Source organism: Coregonus lavaretus (assembly GCF_964263955.1).
Source record: "Coregonus lavaretus genome assembly, chromosome: 25".
In the NCBI taxonomy this organism is placed as follows: Eukaryota; Metazoa; Chordata; class Actinopteri; order Salmoniformes; family Salmonidae; genus Coregonus; species Coregonus lavaretus.
The window spans coordinates 22737129-22747695 of record NC_140012.1 but is presented as its reverse complement, the minus strand read 5'-3'; the positions used below and the strand labels follow the sequence as shown (position 1 = coordinate 22747695).

General features: G+C 41.4%; 1 protein-coding gene across 1 annotated transcript in view; it reads left to right on the top strand.

The window, feature by feature from the left end:
• Positions 1 to 304: 304 nt before the first annotated feature.
• LOC311100482 (ras-associating and dilute domain-containing protein-like) overlaps positions 305 to 10567 on the top strand; it is a gene marked incomplete at its 5' end in the record, with an annotated part of 46567 nt that continues 36304 nt past the window's right edge. The window contains 2 exons of the mRNA XM_084141404.1: positions 305 to 444; positions 8267 to 8472. Coding sequence (XP_083997530.1) covers positions 305 to 444; positions 8267 to 8472 — 346 coding nt within the window. The remainder of the gene's footprint in view (positions 445 to 8266; positions 8473 to 10567) is intronic.

Sequence of the window (10567 nt, the reverse complement as noted above, 5' to 3'; positions counted from 1 at the left end):
GTCATTCAGTGTTCTCCTGAAACGGGTGTTGGCAATTGCTCGATAATTTCTCGGCAACTTCTCGGCACAACTGGGACTGGAACAGCTGCATCAGAACTTCAAGTTCCGGAATGTTGCGAGTTCGAAGCTGTATGCGCTGTTGAATAAAATCAAATAAAACTACCAAGAGCAATTCCTCAACTCTGAAAATGTAAGTTTAATTTCAAAAGTGTTTGTTATATTATTTATTTCTTTTTAAAGAATAAGAATACTATTTTTAGTCCAACTCGCTTAACGCGCTTGGAGCCTTGATCGGGAGCTTGGAATGGACTCCACAAAGATGACTTTGGACCGGAGCCCTCTGCCTCCCAAACCAAACTCTCTCCATCCCGTGGGTTTACCTGCCTGCTCACCCAAACGGCGCTTCATAAAGCTGGGGAGAAAACAAAGTGATGGCTCTTCACAGTAAGTAATGCATGTAGGCCTACTGTACTACAATGCTTTTCAAAAACTAAAAGCATTGTATTTGGGACAAATCATTCACTAAACCTCAACTAAATATTGTAATGAATGATGTGGAAATTGAGCAGGTTGAGGTGACTAAACTGCTCAGATTGTAAACTATCATGGTCAAAACATATTGATACAACAGTAGCTAAGATGGGGAGAAGTCTGTCCATAATAAAGCGCTGCTCTGCCTTCTTAACAGCACTATCAACAAGGCAGGTCCTACAGGCCCTAGTTTTGTCACACCTGGACTACTGTTCAGTCATGTGGTCAGATGCCACAAAGAGGGACTTAGGAAAATTGCAATTGGCTCAGAACAGGGCAGCACGGCTGGCCCTTAGATGTACACAGAGAGCTAACATTAATAAAATGCATGTCAATCTCTCCTGGCTCAAAGTGGAGGAGAGATTGACTTCATCACTACTTGTATTTGTGAGAGGTATTGACATGTTTAATGCACTGAGCTGTCTGTTTGAACTACTAGCACACAGCTCAGACACCCATGCATACCCCACAAGACATGCCACCAGAGGTCTCTTCACAGTGAGGCGCACAGTACTACATAGAACCATGACTACATGGAACTCTATTCCACATCAAGTAACTCATGCAAGCAGTACAATTTGATTTAAATAACAGATACAAATACACCTTATGGAACAGCGGGGACTGTGAAGCAACACAAATATAGGCACAGACACATGGATAGAAACACACAATAACATATGCACAATACACACACGTACAGTACACATGGATTTTGTGTTGTAGATACAGTTGAAGTCAGAAGTTTACATACACTTAGGTCATTAAAAGTCATTTTTCAACCACTCCACAAATTTCTTGTTAACAAACTATAGTTTTGGCAAGTCGGTAAGGACATCTACTTTGTGCATGACACAAGTAATTTTTCCAACAATTGTTTACAGACAGATTATTTCACTTATAATTCACTGTATCACAATTCCAGTGGGTCAGAAGTTTACATACACTAAGTTGACTGTGCCTTTAAACAGCTTGGAAAATTCCAGAAAATGATGTCATGGCTTTAGAAGCTTCTGATAGGATAATTGACATAATTTGAGTCAATTGGAGGTGTACCTGTGGATGTATTTCAAGGCCTACCTTCAAACTCAGTGCCTCTTTGCTTGACATCATGGGAAAATCAAAATAAATCAGCCAAGACCTCAGAAAAATAATTGTAGACCTCCATAAGTCTTAAGGTACCATGTTCATCTGTACAAACAATAGTACGGAAGTATAAACACCATGGGACCACGCAGCCATCATACCGCTCAGGAAGGAGACGTGTTCTGTCTCCTAGAGATTAATGTACTTTGGTGCGAAAAGTGCATATCAATCCCAGAACAACAGCAAAGGACCTTGTAAAGATGCTGGAGGAAACCGGTATAAAAGTATCTATATCAACATGACCTGAAAGGCCGCTCATCAAGGAAGAAGCCACTGCTCCAAAACCGCCATAAAAAAGTCAGACTACGGTTTACAACAACACATGGGGACAAAGATCATACCTTTTGGAGAAATGTCCTCTGGTCTGATGAAACAAAAATAGAACTGTTTGGCCATAATGACCATCGTTATGTTTGGAGGAAAAAGGGGGGTGCTTGCAAGCCGAAGAACACCATCCCAACCATGAAGCACGGGGGTGGCAGCATCATGCTGTGGGGGTAATTTGCTGCAGGAGGGACTGGTACACTCCACAAAATAGATGGCATCATGAGGAAGGAAAATTATGTAGATATATATTGAAGCAACTTCTCAAGACATCAGTCAGGAAGTTAAAGCTTGGTCGCAAATGGGTCTTCCAAATGAACAATGACCCCAAGCATACTTCCAAAGTTGTGGCAAAATGGCTTAAGGACAACAAAGTCAAGGTATTGGAGTGGCCATCACAAAGCCCTGACCTGAAAATGTGTGGGCAGAACTGAAAAAGCGTGTGCGAGCAAGGAGGCCTACAAACCTGACTCAGTTACACCAGCTCTGTCAGGAGGAATTGGCCAAAATTCACGTAACTTATTGTGGGAAGCTTTTGGAAGGCTACCCGAAACGTTTGACCCAAGTTAAACAATTTAAAGGAAATGCTACCAAATACTAATTGAGTGTATGTAAACTTCTGACCCACTGGGAATGTGATGAAATAAATAAAAGCTGAAATAAATCATTCTCTCTACTATTATTCTGACATTTCACATTCTTAAAATAAAGTGGTGATCCTAACTGACCTAAGACAGGGACTTTTTCTACTAGGATTAAATGTCAGGAATTGTGAAAAACTGAGTTTAAATGTATTTGGCTAAGGTGTATGTAAACTTCCGACTTCAACTATAGATAGGTCTAAAGGCTGAGACAATAAGAAGACACAGTGGCAGAATAAATTCAACCACACCTTTGTTTCATCACAAAACTGGATAGCAACCTCTGTCCGGTGAAGTCCACAAAGCATATTGCATGTAACAGACAGTTACATGACCTACAGCATGGTCAAGCAAGTTAATGTTTCCAACATTTTCGGACCACTAAACAACTATTGATTTAGAACCACAGAGAGTTACCGCAAGTCGCAAAGAAAACAGGAGCTGCCTCAACTATTCCATTACCATTTCAACTTCAACATTTCAACATCATCAAATCACCTATGCTTAGTCTAATACAGTGACAACTAAAAGATACCAAAAACAATTTAGTCCAATCAACGTATGCTAAATATGATGTGGCTGTCCATGGTTCTGATTTCTGTGTGTGTGCGCGGTCGTTCAAGTAGAAAAAACATGTTGACTCACCCTACTTGTAGAGAAATGCCAATGCCATGCTCCTTTCTTTCATGTTGACGAAACGGTCTATCACTCTGTCATACAGTACACACTTTTATTTTATTTTGTCCTAGGCTACCTGGCTAAAATGCTTGCTCGCTAGCCTAACTTCCATTCGTGGGCAACGTTAGCTAGTTAACATTAGCCTTCTACATCTAGCTACATATTGAACTTCCATCCTCTCAGGCCAGGGGCACAACAATGTATGAATCAATGGTTGGATCAGAATCGCCGTTATAATCATTGGCCAGTATGGAGAATTAAGTAAAACCACAAGTCCAAATCCCTATCTCCATCCATGGTTAATTTAGGAAAGGAACAATTTTAGCTAGCTAGCCAACGGAGGACAACAACACAACGAGATGCAACAATTCAAGTTATTTCTGTTAATGACGTATGCTCTCAATGTGATTTCAAAGGAGTGACGCCAAATGCAAGCTGGCTTCCCTTGACCCTTTTTTTTAGTGCGCCAGGACCATTCAAAGTTGAGCTCAACGCTGATTGGCTATTATTTCATACTTTTTTTTATCAAGGGAAGCCAAATGCATTCAATGCTACGGGCGGCAATAATGTCATACTTGTTTGGACCAGACAGCATCAGATAGATGGCCTACACATAGAGAGACAGAGGGGCGCTGTTTCGCTCGCTCTGATGCTTTCTCCGGTGAGATACATTCAGCCTCTTGCGAATGAAAGGAAATGTATGAAACACAGAGAGACGAAAGATACATTATTTTATAGGTTTTTCTTGGGGATTTTTTTTTTCTCCATGAATACACGCCACCGGTTGTTTCCAGAGCTCACAATCTATGCTACATTTTTGAGAAACAAGTTTTGGTTTATTTCATTCCAATTACGAGCTTTGTCAATTTAGTCATTGTCTTTTGTTTGCATAGAAGTAGGCCTATTGGTTACCTGACCTGCGCACAAATGTAGGCATATAAATGTGCCCATTTGGGGATCTGATAGTATTTCTGATTGGCTTAACGCACCACCACTAATGAGCTCTGGAGCTTCTCTAAGTAATGTTTTCTTCATCTCAAACAGCAAGCAAACAAAGTCTGCTTTTACATCCATTGATAAGGACAATAGTTCCCCAATGTATTTGAAAAATCTTTCCAGCTCTCTCACTTTCAATAACCACTCAGCATGAAAGGGAAAAATGTCATGCTCTGATCCAGTGGAAACGTCATAGAATAAGCCTACCTGATTACTTCTTGTCCCTTTCAAAAATAGCCTACAGCTGTGTCTGTCCCGAGCTCACTGGCGCAGGAAACTCTTAGGGCCCAGAATATTTTATACAATGTTGAAAGTTTGCTAGTGTGAGCTTCGGGCCAGTTAATAGTTGATACAATGTTTCAAGTTCATTGCACACAGGCCATGCTTACTCAATGTGATTTATAGGATATTTATTTTTATCAGGATATGTTATACCTGCATGCTGCAATGTTGTTAGTGGTTGGCTTTATAGGCTATTTTTACATAGTTGGCAATGGCAATAGAAGTTACTTTTTAGGTGTATTATTTTCATTTTCATTTGGATAGAATTTTGATTAACCACATGACAATGATTTTGAGATACGAAGACGTTATTATAAATTAAATGAAACTGTACCATGGAAATGTCCATATGAAAACCATAACTGGTAGAAATGGTAAGATAAATTGGCATTCCACATGAGAAAGGTTGCCGACTCCTCGTGTAGCCTATTACCGCCAACTTCAGGAGAGTAATGGCAGAATCTGCGAAAGCCAGGTAGGAGCGGGAGGAGGATGGTTGGTTCAGGTTATTTTTTTTCTTCTGGTCTTGATCTCTGGCTCCCGCTTGAATCATTTTTGTCTTATTTCATCAAACAGTGCGCTTAAAGCATCAGACCAACTCAATGCATATATAGTTGATTTTATTAAAACACAGTCTATATATGGAAAAATATACGTTTAAATTTTTTTACCAATCAATTGGTCGAAAGAACAGACGACTTTCGACTATCTTGCTTTAATACAGCAGTGCATTCTGACACAGTGAATTGAAATAGATTTCACCTCGTTCATTAGTTGGCAGACATAAGAGATTAAATATGGAACTCCACCGGCTAAAGGAGAAGAGGATCTGGTAAAATAAGGGTATGTTGCTAATGTCATCTAGGTAGCTAGCTAGCTAGCTTCTTTGCAAGAAACTAGCCTAGTATTCATGGAATTTGTAAATATCTGACTGCTACTAGGATAGTATTCTGTACAAGATACAAGACCAAATGCATAAATAAGCCAACAAGTATTAGTTAAATAAAATATGGAACAGTAAATGAAAATGTAAAATATATATTAAGTTTTTATTTTATTTTTATTTTTTATTTATTTTTAGTCATTTAGCAGACGCTCTTATCCAGAGCGACTTACAGGAGCAATTAGGGTTAAGTGCCTTGCTCAAGGGCACATCGACAGATTTTTCACCTAGTTGGCTCGGGGATTAGAACCAGCGACCTTTCGGTTACTGGCACAACGCTCTTACCCACTAAGCTACCTGCCGCCCTAGTTTTGGATCAAGGTAGGTAGTAGCTAGGTAGCTGGAGGCAAAGGTGCCGGAGCTTGCAGGGATTTGTAGTCTTGCATGATGTCTATTTTGATGCTAATTAGCTTTTTCGAATCTGAGAGTAAATAGAGACTAATATATTGATAAAAGTCACCTTGTCCGAGAGAGATTTACATGGTTATTAAAATGTCACGCCAGGGAAAGCCTACATGAAACACAGACCTTGTTTGAAGTGGTTCTAAATTCCCCTATGGGAAAAATGAATGGGGAGAAAACTATTGGAACCATTTCTGGTTTTAACCACTAGGTTTTATGGGTATTATGACACATCCACTGTGGGGCTTTTATAAACGTTAATCTGAAAGAAACAACCCCAATTCCCTTAACAGTGAAGCATTGAGCAATTAAAATAAGAAGCTTACAAGGATTGTTACAGAAATAGGTCTAAAAACACCATATTATCTCATTAACAGACTGGGCATAGCACAGTAAAGTAAGATTGGGGACTGTTGATGGATGGATGGTAATGTCTAGTTGAGACTCAATGTTGATACCTTTCTCAAAGAGGGTAGAGACTTCATGAGCAAATGACACAGTGGGTTTAGATTAATATTCTTTTGATTTTCTGGAATGTTTTTTCATTAGAGTTCTAGTTGTGTGTGAGTACATTGAACATACAGTACAGTGGGGAAAAAAAGTCTTTAGTCAGCCGCCAATTGTGCAAGTTCTCCCATTTTCATCATAGGTACACGTCAACTATGACAGACAAAATGAGAAAAAAAAATCCAGAAAATCACACTGTAGGATTTTTAATGAATTAATTTGCAAATTATGGTGGAAAATAGGTATTTGGTCAATAACAAAAGTTTCTCAATACTTTGTTACATACCCTTTGTTGGCAATGACACAGGTCAAACGTTTTCAGTAAGTATTCACAAGGTTTTCACACACTGTTGCTGGTATTTTGGCCCATTCCTCCATGCAGATCTCCTCTAGAGCAGTGATGTTTTGGGGCTGTCGCAGGGCAACACGGACTTTCAACTCCCTCCAAAGATTTTCTATGGGGTTGAGATCTGGAGACTGGCTAGGCCACTCCAGGACCTTGAAATGCTTCTTACGAAGCCACTCCTTCGTTGCCCGGGCGGTGTGTTTGGGATCATTGTCATGCTGAAAGACCCAGCCACGTTTCATCTTCAATGCCCTTGCTGATGGAAGGAGGTTTTCACTCAAAATCTCACGATACATGGCTCCATTCATTCTTTCCTTTACACGGTTCAGTCGTCCTGGTCCCTTTGCAGAAAAACTGCCCCAAAGCATGATGTTTCCACCCCCATGCTTCACAGTAGGTATGGTGTTCTTTGGATGCAACTCAGCATTCTTTGTCCTCCAAACACGACGAGTTGAGTTTTTACCAAAAAGTTATATTTTGGTTTCATCTGACCATATGACATTCTCCCAATCCTCTTCTGGATCATCCAAATGCACTCTAGCAAACTTCAGATGGGCCTGGACATGTACTGGCTTAAGCAGGGGGACACGTCTGGCACTGCAGGATTTGAGTCCCTGGCGGCGTAGTGTGTTACTGATGGTAGGCTTTGTTACTTTGGTCCCAGCTCTCTGCAGGTCATTCACTAGGTCCCCCCGTGTGGTTCTGGGATTTTTGCTCACCGTTCTTGTGATCATTTTGACCCCACGGGGTGAGATCTTGCGTGGAGCCCCAGATCGAGGGAGATTATCAGTGGTCTTGTATGTCTTCCATTTCCCAATAATTGCTCCCACAGTTGATTTCTTCAAACCAAGCTGCTTACCTATTGCAGATTCAGTCTTCCCAGCCTGGTGCAGGTCTACAATTTTGTTTCTGGTGTCCTTTGACAGCTCTTTGGTCTTGGCCATAGTGGAGTTTGGAGTGTGACTGTTTGAGGTTGTGGACAGGTGTCTTTTATACTGATAACAAGTTCAAACAGGTGCCATTAATACAGGTAACGAGTGGAGGACAGAGGAGCCTCTTAAAGAAGAAGTTACAGGTCTGTGAGAGCCAGAAATCTTGCTTGTTTGTAGGTGACCAAATACTTATTTTCCACCATAATTTGCAAATAAATTCATTAAAAATCCTACAATGTGATTTTCTGGATTTTTTTTTCTCAATTTGTCTGTCATAGTTGACGTGTACCTATGATGAAAATTACAGGCCTCTCTCATCTTTTTAAGTGGGAGAACTTGCACAATTGGTGGCTGACTAAATACTTTTTTTCTCCACTGTATGTCATTCTAGCATTTTGTAACACACTAATTGGTGGGACAACATTGTTCACTGACAGAGCGAATTCTCTCTACATTTCTCTCTCCCTTTATCTCTCTTTCTCATTATCTCGATCTGTGTGTCTCTCGCTCTCCCCCCTCCCCCTCCCCCTCCCCTCAGGTCAGGCTCCTCTGGTTCCAGTACCAGGTCAGCTGACAGTGTGGGCGTGGACGTCATCAGACAGCCATCCAGGAGTCGCATCCGCCGTCATACCAACCGCCTATCTGCTGTGTTCCAGCGAGGCTCCGCCCATAACGCCACCACCATAGCCTTACCCGGGTTACCTGGCTTACCTAGCCACGGTCGGAAGGAGTTGAAGGACGGAAGTATGTCTTTTTCTAATCAAAATTGTGTTTTTATAAACATTAACCCTAACCTTGTAAATGACAAATCAGTTGGCTTAAGCAGAAAACGTCTGACTGGCAACCAGTCTAAACCTTAACACCGACCCCAGCCTAAACTAAATTAAGTGCACTTGCTTACTAGTTCTGATGATAAACAGTGGCTTGCGAAAGCATTCACCCCCCCATTTTTCCTATTTTGTTGCCTTACAACCTGGAATTAAAATTGATTTTTTGGGGGTTTGTATCATTTGATTTACACAACATGCCTACCACTTTGAAGATGCAAAATATTTGTTATTGTGAAACAAACAAGAAATGAGTAAAAAAAAATAATACTTGAGAGTGCATAACTATTCATCCCCCCAAAGTCAATACTTTGTAGAGCCACCTTTTGCAGCAATTACAGCTGCAAGTCTGTTGGGGTATGTCTCTATAAGCTTGGCACATCTAGCCACTGGGATTTTTGGCCATTCTTCAAGGCAAAACTGCTCCAGCTCCTTCAAGTTGGATGGGTTCCGCTGGTGTACAGCAATCTTCAAGTCATACCACAAATTCTCAATTGGATTGAGGTCTGGGCTTTGACTAGGCCATTCCAAGACATTTAAATGTTTCCCCTTAAACCACTCAAGTGTTGCTTTAGCAGTATGCTTAGGGTCATTGTCCTGCTGGAAGGTGAACCTCCTTCCCAGTCTCAAATCTCTGGAAGACTGAAACAGGTTTCCCTCAAGAATTTCCCTGTATTTAGCGCCATCCATCATTCCTTCAATTCTGACCAGTTTCCCAGTCCCTGCCGATGAAAACCATCCCCACAGCATGATGCTGCCACCACCATGCTTCACTGTGGGGATAGTGTTCTCGGGGTGCTGAGAGGTGTTGGGTTTGCACCAGACATAGCATTTTCCTCGATGGCCAAAAAGCTCAATTTTAGTCTCATCTGACCAGAGTACCTTCTTCCATATGTTTGGGGAGTCTCCCACAGGCATTTTGGCGAACACCAAATGTGTTTGCTTATTTTTTTTCTTTAAGCAATGGCTTTTTTCTGGCCACACTTCAATAAAGCCCAGCTCTGGGGAGTGTACGGCGTAAAGTTGTCCTATGGACAGATACTCCAATCTCCGCTGTGGAGCTTTGCAGCTCCTTCAGGGTTAACTTTGGTCTCTTTGTTACATTACATTACATTATAGTCATTTAGCAGATGCTCTTACCCAGAGCGACTTACAGTTAGTGAGTGCATACATTTTCATACTGTTTCATACTGTTGCCTCTGATTAATGCCCTCCTTGCCTGGTCCGTGATGTTACTATGGTATACTGAAATATAAATACAAGCATTCCATAAGTGTCAAAGACTTTTATTGAAAAATTACATTAAAGTTTATGCAAAGAGTCAATATTTGCAGTGTTGACCCTTCTTCTTTAAGACCTCTGCAATCCGCCCTGGCATGCTGTCAATTAACTTCTGGGCCACATCCTGACTGATGGCAGCCCATTCTTGCATAATCAATGCTTGGAGTTTGTCAGAATTTGTGGGTTTTTGTTTGTCCACCCACCTCTTGAGGATTGACCACAAGTTCTCAATGGGATTAAGGTCTGGGGAGTTTCCTGGCCATGGACCCAAAATGTCGATGTTTTGTTCCCCGAGCCACTTAGTTATCACTTTTGCCTTTTGGCAAGGTGCTCCATCATGCTGGAAAAGGCATTGTTCATCACCAAACTGTTCTTGGATGGTTGGGAGAAGTTGCTCTCGGAGGATGTGTTGGTACCATTCTTTATTCATGGCTTAGGCAAAATTGTGAGTGAGCCCACTCCCTTGGCTGAGAAGCAACCCCACACATGAATGGTCTCAGGATGCTTTACTGTTGGCATGACACAGGACGGATGGTAGCGCTCACCTTGTCTTCTCCGGACAAGCTTTTTTCCAGATGCCCCAAACAATCGGAAAGGGGATTCATCAGAGAAAATTACTTTACCCCAGTCCTTCTTGACACCAGGCCATCCTTCAAAAGTATTCGCCTCACTGTGCGTGCAGATGCACTCACAGTTGTCTGCTGCCATTCCAGAGCAAGCTCTGCACTGGT